Source organism: Phocoena sinus, chromosome 6 (assembly GCF_008692025.1).
Source record: "Phocoena sinus isolate mPhoSin1 chromosome 6, mPhoSin1.pri, whole genome shotgun sequence".
Lineage (NCBI taxonomy): Eukaryota > Metazoa > Chordata > Mammalia > Artiodactyla > Phocoenidae > Phocoena > Phocoena sinus.
The window spans coordinates 27,468,776-27,481,151 of NC_045768.1; the positions used below are offsets into that span (position 1 = coordinate 27,468,776).

The 12,376-nt window shown below is 42.6% G+C and overlaps 2 protein-coding genes across 5 annotated transcripts in view; both read right to left on the reverse strand.

Annotated features, from left to right (window-relative positions):
- Positions 1–6,155: 6,155 nt before the first annotated feature.
- FKTN (fukutin) overlaps positions 6,156–12,376 on the reverse strand; it is a 102,027-nt gene continuing 95,806 nt past the window's right edge. Inside the window, exon 13 of one of the 3 annotated variants that reach the window (XM_032635492.1) lies at positions 6,156–6,758. The gene's annotated coding sequence lies outside the window, so the exon portion shown is untranslated. Of the gene's footprint in view, positions 6,910–12,376 lie in introns of all 3 variants that reach the window. The other 2 variants (XM_032635491.1, XM_032635490.1) reach the window with 2 other exon arrangements.
- TAL2 (TAL bHLH transcription factor 2) overlaps positions 6,431–12,376 on the reverse strand; it is a 35,068-nt gene continuing 29,122 nt past the window's right edge. For both annotated transcript variants that reach the window (XM_032635497.1, XM_032635496.1), the window contains exon 3: positions 6,431–6,782. In XM_032635497.1, coding sequence (XP_032491388.1) covers positions 6,431–6,782 — 352 coding nt within the window. The remainder of the gene's footprint in view (positions 6,783–12,376) is intronic.

Consider the following 12,376-nt stretch of genomic DNA (forward strand, 5'->3'; position numbering starts at 1 on the left):
ACTATAAAACTCTTAGAGGAAAACATAGGCAGAACACTCTTTGACATAAATCTCAGCAATATCTTTTCCAAGCCATCTCCTAGAGTAACGGAAATAAAAACAAAAGTAAACAAATGGCAACTAATTAAACTCAAAAGCACAGCAAAGGAAACCATAAACAAAACAAAATGACAACCCACAGTATGGGACAAAATATTTGCAAACAATGTGACCGACAAGAGATTAATCTCCAAAATTTACAAACAGCTCATGTAGCTCAAAATCAAAAAAGCAAACAACCCAATCAAAAAATGGGCAGAAGACCTAAATAGACATTTCTCCAAAGAAGGCATATAGATGGCCAACAGGCACATGAAAAAATGCTCCACATTCCTAATTTTTAGAGAAATGCAAATCAAAATTGCAATGAGATATCACCTCACACCAGTCAGAATGGCCATCATCAAAAAATCTACAAAAAAATAAGTGCTGGAGAGGGTGTGGAGAAAAGGGAACACTCCTACCCTGTTGATGGGAATGTAAATTGGTATAGCCACTATGGAGAACAACATGGAGGTTCCTTAAGAAACTAAAAATAGAGCTACCATATGATCCAACAATCCCACTCCTGGGCATATATTCTGAGAAAAACACAGTTTGAGAGGATACATGCACCCCAATGTTCGTTGCAGCACTGTTTACAATAACCAAGACATGGAAGCAACCTAAATGTCCATCAACAGATAAATGGATAAAGGAGATGTGGTACATATATAAAATGGAGTATTACTCAGCCATTAAAAAGAATAAAACAATGCCATTTGCAGCAACATAGATGGACATAGAGATGATCATATTAAATGAAGTAAGCCAGACAAAGACAAATATCATATGATATTGCTTATATGTGGAATCTTAAAAAAAACTGATACAGATGAACTTATTTACAAAACAGAAACAGACTCACAGACTTGGAGAACGAACTTATGGTTACCAGGGGGAAGGGGGGAGCGAGAAGGGATGGATTGGGAGTTTGGGATTGACATGTACACACTGCTATATTTAAAATAGATAACCAACAAGGACCTACTGTATAGCACAGGGAACTCTACTCAGTACTCTGGAATAACCTAAATGGGAGAAGAATTTGAAAAAGAATAGATACATGTCCATGTATAACTGAATCACTTTGCTGTACACCTGAAACTAACAGAACATTATTAATCAAATATACTCCAATATAAAATTTAAAAAAATTTTTTTAATTCACCCATTAAAAAAAATCTCCTAAATTTCAGTTTCATCATCTGTGAAGTGAGAACAATACATATAATTGATATTATATTAGTAATATAATATTGTTATGAAGATTAGGTGAGCTGATATGCAGGAAGCTCTTGTCACAGTGCCTGACATATCGTAAGCACTCAGCAAATCTTGGCTCTTTTATTACCATAAATTTACTTTATTTTTACTTACATTGTATTGTAAACAATTCTGAAATAGATACCCGTATATATAATCCTTTGACCATAATTCTGATTATTTCTTTATGATAGCTTCCTCGAAGGAGAGTTACTAAGGTCCAAGTGTATGAACATATTGGATAACCCTGATTTTTAAAATTATCCAGAAAAGGCAAGTCTACAGCTTGTCTCATTCGACTACCCCCTTGAGCTCTGGAAATTAAATTCTTAGAGTAAACATTATTCGGTAGATTACAAACCTAACTAAGGTTTATGTAAAAATCTAGTGCTTTTTAAAATCTAGATTAAAAATCTTTTAAACCTAGTGATTTTTAATGCTAATGATAGGTCATTAGCAATAAAGAGAAAATAGAACAGAAATTTCCCTGTTTATAGTCAACTCCAATAGTCATAGAAGGGAGGGTGTGTTTAGGAGCCCATGCCCTGGCTTCTTATAATCGTGAACCACGCTCTCCCCTTGGCATTCCTTCCTAACACCTGCCACTTTAAATCCCCCACTTTGCATTGCCATTAAGCTTTTAGATTCCCTCCTTATCTTTGACCTTTCTATTTAAGGATATGACTTTTAGCTAACCTTTGGCCTGCAGGTCAGCAGTTAAGCTGTCCATTCTCCTGACCCCTTTCATCCTTTGGCCTTTTAAGGACAAAGCCTGTTGTGCGTAACTTATACATATTTGGGTCATCTCAAGCCATTCTTAGCTGGTGAAACCTCATCAGGCAGGTGCTGCAAGAGACTTGGTGAATGGATATTTTGAGAAACAAACTTTTAAGAAGAGCTTTAGGGATAGACACATACACACTACTATATATAAAATAAATAACTGATACTGTATAGCACAGGAAACTCTACTCAATGCTCTGTAATGGCCCAGATGGGAAAAGAATCTAAAAAAGAGTGGATATATGTATACGTATAACTGATTCACTTTGCTGTACACCTGAAACTAACACAACATTGTAAATCAACTATACTCCAATAAAAATTAAAAAAAAAAAAAAAGAAGAGCTTTAGACTTGGGATTTCTCACGAAAATTCAGCCTGTTCAAGTTGCATTTCAGCGTCGTCTTTCAGGGGAGGCTAGAGGAGTATTCTTAATGGAGCTAGTCTCGGTATAGTTTTCTCATTTTAAAAGTGAGGTCACTGGCAGGGCTGTTGTGAAGACTCAATGTTATAAACTGTCACTGCCCTCAAGGAGATCTTAACTTGTTGCTGGGGACAGAATACGCACAAGATGTATATAACACAGGGGAGCGGAAGTAAGGGTCTTGAAGCATATAAGAGGATTCTACAAAAGGAGAAATTAGACTGAGTGGTGGAAATCTAGGAGGACTTCATGTAAGGTGGTGTTTAAGATGAGTCAAGCTTCCTGAAGGAGTGGTATTTAAGATCAGTCATGAAGGATTTTAGCAAGTGGAATTGAGTGCAAGCAGATGGACTCACAAGAGTAAAGTCAGAGGTATTAGAGTTTGGCCTGTTGGACCACCAAGTGAAGTGGTTTCATTAGCAGGTATAAAATATTTAGGCAATTGTGGAAAGTAAAGGGAACAGTACATTGAGCCAGGCTGCAGAGGGCTTGGTTTGCTGGGGTATGGCATCTGTCTCAGTCTGGTGGACAAGACACTGAAGCTTTGATAGCAGGGGACGACCTGACCATAGCTGTGATTTGAGAAGGACAGTTAGGAAGCTGTGTGAAAGATGAAGTGAAGGGAGGGACTAATTAGGGGATGCTAGATATTTTTTTTTAATAATAAATGTATTTATTTTTGGCTGTGTTGGGTCTTCATTGCTGTGCGTGGGCTTTCTCTAGTTGCAATGAGTGGGGGCTACTCTCCGTTGCAGTGTGCAGGCTTCTCACTGCCGTGGCTTCTCTTGTTGCGGTGCTCAGGCTTCAGTAGTTGTGGCACGTGGACTCAGTAGTTGTGGCTTGCGGGCTCTAGAGCTCAGGCTCAGTAGTTGTGGTGCACGGGCTTAGCTGCTCCGCGGCATGTGGGATCTTCCCGGGCCAGGGCTCGAACCCGTGTCCCTTGCATTGGCAGGCAGATTCTTAACCACTGCACCACCAGGGAAGCCCTAGATTTTTTTTTTAGACTCAAGATAACAGGGGGAGTGGGGTTCAAAGGATGGACAGAATGGGTGGATGTGCTTAGTAAATTTGTGAAATACTTTCTAAAAAAAAAAACAATTTCTTTTCTTAAATAATTTATTTTCAATAAGTTAATAGTTAAATAGCAATTTAGAATCAATGATTACAAACTCACAAAACACATCACCAAATAAAATCTTTGGTTGGTACCTCTAATCACATTCTACAAAGCACAATAATTCAATTTCAATTAAAAGGCATATGAAGATCACTGAACACTATTGAAAAGAGATGAGTCTAATAATGAGGTGCTTGGCCATTTTCAATCCTAAAATCCTTAGTGGCCGAACAGGGCTGTAGACAGGCTGGACGTGCTGGCTCAGAAGATCTCACACTATGTCCTGGGCTGCACTAACTGTCCATGTGACCTCTGGAAAGTTACTTCAAAACCCTCTGGACTGTTTTCTCCTCTGTAAAAGGAGGAGTAGAATTAGCCAATCTAATGATCTGTATAATAAATGGGCCTGTTTATACTTGGCTTCCGGAAGTTTCCAGTGGTGCCCATAGTGGAACAAACACTTGTTTTCAAGTAACAGAGTAGCATAAATGATATAATCTGTCTAAAGTTTTCTTTTGGGTGCAAATGGCCCATAAAGAGATGTACCATCAGTGAACTAGAATTCATTTGAACCATAAATTCTTACTACTGCAATCACCAAGCCGTAAGTACAGGACACCAAGGAAGGCTGTGGAGTGATTTTAGAATTAGCTTCCAGTCTCACAGATACCTTGGCAAGGTTTTGGTCCATATAACTACAATTCCTTTTGACAGTCACTTTAACCTAACACAACTTGATAGGCCAAAATCCAACTTGCAAAAGAAATCATTTAAGAGATGAATTACATTAAGTAATATTTTAAATGTTTATTCATTTATCGTAGGAATTTCCTATAGGGTTTCTTTAAATAACTGTTCCCTCGTTTAGTTTAATGATACTCAATCTCCTCACGACTTTTTGGCAGTACTCGGTTACTTTTCAGTGGAAAGGCCTTCTGTGCACAACAGACATGGCCCCAGCAGCAGAGAAGTGCACTCATTCTGAGAAGAGCAGTAAAATCCCGTGTTCAGGCAAAGAGGTCTTCTCTGCCTTCCTCAGCAACATGAGGCTAATATAAAAATGCTGTCAAAAATCTTACTTTGAGTTAATGACAGATGAGAGAATAAGCAATATTACTCAATTGACAAACTGTCATCAAAGCTTTGAGATGTACTATCACCTGGTAGTTTGGGGACAAATTTAAGTCCACATAAGTTCATGAGAAAGAAATGCAAATTCAGGGGAAATCCCCTGGTCTCTGTGCTTATGTGTTTCCCAGGACTATTCTGGGTCTGTGGGGACATTTATTGAATGCAGTTTAAAGAAAGGACCTACCTGGAAAATGTATTGTTTCTGATAAATGTGTTGTTCTACAAGTGTCAACGCTGTGTAGAGTTTAAAGACATTATGACCTTGCTATTTTGGGAGAATGAGATTTTGAGGGCATCTCATCCAGATTTCTTCTAAGCACCAAACCAAAGAGGCTCATTTCAGCCTTTCATAAATCAAATACCTTCTTTCTAGAGTGGCAGAAAATTTAAATTCCTCTACTGTGTATACATGATCTCAAATCCATCTATTTCCTACCTGTAGTTCAGACGGTTTTGAAACCAATGTACCACCAAGAGCTCTGGGGAAATAAAATGTCCCATAGACAATCAAATGACATTATTTGTATTCTGGGCTCAACTATGGGATTCATTTTTGAATCTAAGCATCATCAGGGTGGCACAAGGGGGTGAGTTCTGCCAGATCCACGCTGTTTCACTCATTGTGGGTACCACCTCTCCCAGCGTAAGACTGAGCTAATGCTCCATAGCAGGGAAAACAAATCACATGTTCATTAATTCATTAGAGTCTGATATTAACATTCCTACTGTCTACTCTAAATCTTTTGTTAAGCTCTCTATTAAATGGTAATATTTAGATTTTCATCATTATATTTGAATTTTACAGGTCTTAAGTCAGCAGAAACTCAGGCTAAATTAAAAGTTTTGATACCTGACATGGGAAACTAAGGTAGAAAACCTATTTTAGCTAGCTGGTTTTCATAAGAAAACTATGAACTCTCGTAAATTATCAAGTCCTTTCCTCTCACAGGTATAATCCACCATTTGGCTTTAGAGATAACATATACATACACAGCCCTATGCAAGTGACACCTCACATGTCCATAGAGATAAAAGATGCAGAGCTCTTCCACAGGTATCTGCTGCCTTCCTGTGGTCCTCACATGCCAGGAGGGTCTTTTCTTCACAGGTGTTCCTGCAAGTCTCCAGGTTGGTTTCTGCAAGGGCTATCTTTTCATTTGTCTTACATTGTTCACCCTTGATCAAATATGCCTCATTTTTCAAAACAAACTTTAAAATATATTCGGAGGGAAGCATTTTCTACTCATCCATCTGAGATCCATTTTGAGAAAACTTTCTTATAACTGAAAACATACGGAGTAAAACAGTGATTTTCAAACCAGTTTTTAACCTAAGGGTCTTTTTTTTTTTTTTTTTCAAACAACATCTTATGCAGAACCCAGATTTATAACATAGACAGAGACAGGCTGATCTGACTGAAGCCCTGGGGGTGGGGGGTGACAGACGCCCAAGCCACGTTCCTCATGGTCCCTTTCAGCACCCTGAAGCCGACCCTGAGCCACCTCCTATGAAGCTTAAATTCATGCCTCACAAATTATTCACCAGGTTGACTCTGGAACATGCAAAAGGCTGTCGGTAAGCTAGTTACTTCTGAACCAGTGCTGCCTGGGGTGACGACAGCCAGAGCCCCACTATGGAATGTGGTGGCTTGGGCTGGATGATGGAACCTGGTAATCACCAAGGAGAGTCCTGTCCGGCAGGTGGGGTCCTTGGGGGAAGAGGCCCAGAATATTTCCTGGAGTAGCCACTCCCGTTTGCTGTAGGCTTTGCTCCCCCAAGACCTTCACCAGGAAGTTGATGTACCTCATCGCCAGGCGAAGCGTTTCGTTTTTGCTCAGCTTCTTGTCGGGAGGGTGAGTGGGGATGAGCTTCCTCAGCTTGGCAAAGGCACTGTTGACGTTCTGCTGCCTCCACCGCTCCCTGGTGTTTGTGAAGATCTTTCTGGTCATGTTGGAGCTCCTGAGACGAGAAAGAGAAAGGGCCCTGAGGGCCAATACCTTGTCAGAGGCCTGCTGGGTAGCACATGTCCTGCCAGGAACTTGAGATGTTAGTCTTCTCCACTCAGATCTTAGGAAATGCACTGCCTCACTTCCAGGTGCTTTGAATCTTCCTTTGACAAGGGAAGAAAACATGGCAGAAGAAAGGGCAGGATAAGAACACCTTCCTTCAGCGTTTCTCTCCCTGGGTGTTTTGAAGCCTCCAGTTAAAAGGTGGTTTTATCTTAATACCCCTATTACTACTTTTATAACCAACTCTTCCTAATTGTTCAGAACCAGGCACAGTGTAGGATTGAGTACGTGTGTGAATAAAACATATATTTGCTAACAGAGAGTTGAATATAGATTCTTTAAAAAGGGGGGTGCTGAGATCCTAGGTTTCATTAACGAGATAATATTTGGAGTGAAGAAGGAGACAGCACAACTCTCCTCTTAGCTGGCCGACCTCATCTGCAGGATTGGGCCCGCTGTGTAAGAGCTAAAATATCTAGACTGGACCACATTTAGAGGGGGGTGAACAGGGTGATGAGCCTTGAAACCCGGCTGTGTGAGGAGCAGAAGCGGGGTTGTTTAGCGGGACAAAAGAAGAAAAGGGCCGGGGGGGGGGGGGATGTGTGACGATTTGGCGTGGATGCTGCGGAAGATACCCAGGCTTTCCAAGGTTGAATTTGGATGACCTTTCCAACCCTGGGAGAGGTGATTATTATCGCATATTGCCAATTCTTAATTGTGCCCTTTTTAACATTTAGAGGCATAGGCCGCTTTGTTCAGGTGGCTTGGATTAATCTACGTTAATGGGAACCTTTATGACGCATCAGCAAACGAGCCACAGCCCAGCACCCAATGTTTGGTGCTCTTGGTTTATGGCTATCAGTTTGCCGCCTGCTCCAGTCTCAGCAACCTGGGCAGAGGGTCCCTTCCTGTGCCCACAAAGCGTAGTAAATATTCCTAACTCCACACCTTCACACATGCCATCTTCTGTCCCTTGAATTCCCTCCTCGCTGTCTTCTTGCCTATGTCTACACATTCTTTAAAGAGCAGATCCAATCCTCCTTTTCATTCCTATAAAGGCTTCCAGGCCATCCCAGAGCCCCCCCATGCCCACAGCCACTGGTGGAAGACAAAGGCTATTAGGAGAATTAAATAAGTTAATATTTGTAAATCACTATAACAGTGCCTGACACATAGTAATGGCTATAAAAGTGTTGGGGAATAAATACACCAAAATAATAAATATATTTATAAATAAAAATGACTTGTGAGGTACTGAATATTCCTGGGGGGTGATATCTTGTTTTCCTGTAACCAAGCCTCTACTGTAATCTCTTGGCTCTTGTTGCCTTTGCTGCTTTATTTTAACCCTTCCTGTAGACCTGTTCTGTTGCATGGGTTTGTGGACATGGTTGGACTGGGTACTGGTGCTCAAGGAGCTTATTGGATGGTCTGGTGGAGGAGGCAGCACATACATAAGCACTTAAAAATCACAGCAGAAGGTCCCACACACCAAGGGCCAAGTCCAGAGCTACACCTGCTGACTAGAGAAAGGTGTAAAAGAACCATGTCAAGACCAAAATGATTGGGTCAATGCCACTGAACTTTCCCCTAAGTTCTACCTTTTGTCTATTTCTTTTTTTGAATTTTATTTTATGTATGTTTTTATACAGCAGGTTCTTATTAGTTATCTATTTTATACATATTAGTGGATATATGTCAATCCCAATCTCCTAGTTTTATTTGGGCTTTCCTGAGGACACGAGTTTGTCGGTAAACATCCCGAATATCTGAGAAAAGTTATATAAAGCGCCATGTAGAATGTCAGGCACTTGGTAGGTGCCGCTCAGAGTGCCAGTTTCCTTCCACACCTGTTGTTTGTGTTAACAGCCCACGTTGTAGGAAGGAGTTGGAGGGTTAAAAATTGGCACATGTGGTACAAAAGGGTGGGCTGTGACGCAGACCTGGGAAAATGGCAGTCAACCCAACAGGGAGCTCTAGGGCAAAGAGTGACTGTAGAGGAGACCCTGCTGGGCAGAAATCACCAGATCCTGGCAGCGCTGCCACGCTCACTCATAGGCCGGGGGCTGCCGGAAGAACGGAGGCCCCATCCTGAGGACACTGCCACTGAAGGCTGTCAGCTAACTGCACTCCCTGCAGCTGAACTGCAAGTTTTTTCTTGAAGTGAGATCCAAGCAGTGCACCCCTGTGTGATCTCCGCGTGTACCCAATGCTGAGAACACTGCTCTACTCTCCAAACAGGAGTTCTGAGACCTAGCAAAACTATGTTTGAGAAGGAAGCAGTATCTAGGGGATTAAGAGGTACAAACTATTATGTATAAAATAAGCTACAAGGATATATGCCCCCCAGGACATTTCCCCATGCAGGTTCTTGATGCCTTTCCTGCTTCTGCCTGGGTTGGAGAGGCCAGTGCTGTGCTGAGAAGCCAGTGGTGAGCAGAATCATAGCGGCTCAAGTTCACCAGCTGGCCTTAGGCTCCCTCCATAAGCCACTTAACCCTATTTCCTCTCTCTGTGGAGACACTCCTAGTTGGACCCATGACAGTCACACGCGCTCTAAGCTTCACTATCAACACGTACTGACTCTACGTGCCAGACACTGTGCTCACTGCTGGACACTGAGGAGCCCACTGCCCTGGGACACAGAGAGGGAAGCACAGGGGCTATAGGAGCAGAGAAACAGCACCGAACTCAGGCATTCTAGGGGGCTTTCAAACTGAACGGGGTGATTCCCAAGGCCTCGTTCTATGCTGAAATGCCACAATGCCCTGCCCTTGCCTTTTATCTACCTAAGTTATTTCTAAATAACCTAGCCTTTGGATCTACAATGAAAATATGAGCTTTGTCAGACCTGTATCCAACTATACCTAAAATATGAAGGTTTGAACCTAAATCAAGGGGATTTTAAAAACTATTCAGTTTTGCTCACACCAAGGCTGGTTGCTTTGCAGCCAGGACTGTGGAAGCAAAGTCACTTTTAAGCTTCTCTTGTCAAAAGAGGCTTTAGCTCATTCACTAGTCCCATGGGGGGTCTTTTTCAAGCTGGGAAGAAAAGATTAGGAAGGATAAACTAACTGGTGTTCTCTTCTGAGAGGGCTCCATCCTATTGTGAGAAGCAGACAGAGGAAATGGGGAGAAGAGAAGGCTTCTGAAACGTAGCCTTGCCATCCCAGGACGTGCTTAATAATTACTTGTTGACTTATCCTCAAGTGTGATACTGTCCTTCTCCACAGGGGGAAATAGAAACCAGTGATTTAACAAGCTGGAAAAACTCAAAGTAGAGGTCACTGGAAAATTGCTAAGGACTTATTAAATCAAAGGAAAGTGGCATTTAGTGTTTTTCCTGTTGCAAGGACTGATGGCTGCTAATCTTGATTCAGAGTAATTTAAGAACTTAAAAAGTACCCCAGATGTCACAGAATCAGAGAACATCTGACAGATGTTGAAACAGGTGTGAAGTTTTTTTGTCCCAAGTCACACATCCCTGTGTGGCAGAGCCTGTGTCCCAAGCCTGAGTATTTATGCATCTATGTCACCACTGACTCCTGCTGAGTCAGGGTCCATAACCTTTTTTGTGCCATGGACCTTTTTGGCAGTCTGGGGAAGCCTAGGGACGGATTTCATCTCAGAACAATGATTTCAAATACATGAAGGAAAAAGCCTTTGGTTCCCTTCTCAGAATAAGAGTTTTAAATGTATGAATTAAAATAGACACATAAAATAACCAATTATACTTCATAGGTATTAAGATAATTCTAAAAAGCAAGACAGTAATACCTGTGCTTCACTCTTAACACATTAAACAGATTTGTTACCATCATTTCTAAGTGGTGATACTTAAATGATTTGTTCAGAAGATCTGCAACATGAGTTGAAAGTATGATTTTTTATTGGTGACAAAGTCATCAGCACGACTAGTGCCAAAGTAGTTTATTACTCACATTCATAAATAAAGGAAATGCTAAATTTAAAGGTCAGTAGACATAAAGATGTAATTTTTTCCCACCTAAATATATAGAACGCCTGAATTCTATCCATACAGCCGAGTGGGTGTGTGTCATAGGCCCCAGGCTAAGAATGCCTGGACAGGAGGAATGTCACAGTAAACTGAATAGGAATGTAGGTGTGCACAAACTTCTACTTATACTGTCACCACAGAAGGTAACAGGTTACTGGAGAAAAGAACAATTATGCCCCCAGAAAAGGTGCTGCTTTTTCGTGTGGGTGTTTCCTGGACACAGAGCCCAGGTCAGCTAGAAAGGTTGCAGCACTGAAGTACAGCTAACATTTCTATGGTGGCCTGTCCCAGGCATTCAGACTCACACTGCTCCTTTTTCATAAAACTTTAAATTTCTCTTTCTGGCCTTTGGTCCTGTGTATTTGTCTCCTTCATCTTTCTTTTAAAAGTAAGCGGAAACACCGTCCAGAAAGAGGGCAGTGAAGGGTGGTTTATACAATTTCGTTAGGGGAAGGTGCCTAACCTCCAACACTAGGCACAGCTTTGCCTTTTGAAGTTACTATAGAAATAACACATGATAACTTTAGAAAAAAAAATTCAAGCAGTACACAAGTGATAAAGCAAAAAATAAAAGACCATCCTTATCCATCTACCTATTCAAACTCATTTCCCAGCAGTAGCCAGTTTGGTGTGTGTATATATAATATATGTGTGTATGTATATATATATATATATATATACATACACACATATATATTTTTTATATAAAATATATGTATCCTTTAAAAATCAAAATACATACTATTATGCAATTACTTTTCTCAGTAGACAACTCTTCTAAATAAGTACATTTGCTATGAATGCGGGTCTTTGGGTGCGCTCCCGGCACACTGGGAGCGCCACCTGTCCCAAAACGCACTCAACACCCGCGCCTCGCCGCCCACCCCGCCCAACCTGCTGCCCTTGACCGCTTCATTCCCGGCTTTTCCCCTTTTCTTTGTATAACTTTTGCTCCCCTTCGCAGGCAGCGCTTGCCTTGCGATGAAGTTCAGGCGTCCGGGAAAGCATCTCGGCTAAAGTTTCGCACGTGCCAGGTGTCCAGGAGTCGCTCATCCCGACGCAGAAGCTGCCTAAGCGGCCCTCGGAGACACATCAAGGGGTGCCCGGGCATCGGACACCAAGGCGCAGCAGCCCCGCCAACACGCGCTAGAGGACCCGCCAGGCTCCCCCGGAGCCGCACCACCGCCCCTGCTCCGCGAAAAGCCCCCAGGTTCTCTCACCGAGTCGCCTTGGTGGCTGCCACCAAGTCAACTCCACACCCCTGCCCTCCTCGGGGAGCTGCGCCGGAGACCCGCTGGCCCACCAGCCCCGGCAGTGCCCACGTCCCTCTCGGAGTCCACGCACCTCCTCTCCAAGATCCAGGAGCCCGCGCGCGCCGTAGTTGTCGCCCTCGCCTGGGCGCCGCGCCTCCGCTACCGCCTTTATAGGACACCGCCCTTTGTCTCGGGGACCCAGGGGGCCCCTTTCTGACCCGGACTCCGCAGGTCCCTCCCTCCCCCCTCCCCCCACGGCGCGCCCGCTTCCCAGGACCAGCCTCCCTGTGTTCTAGA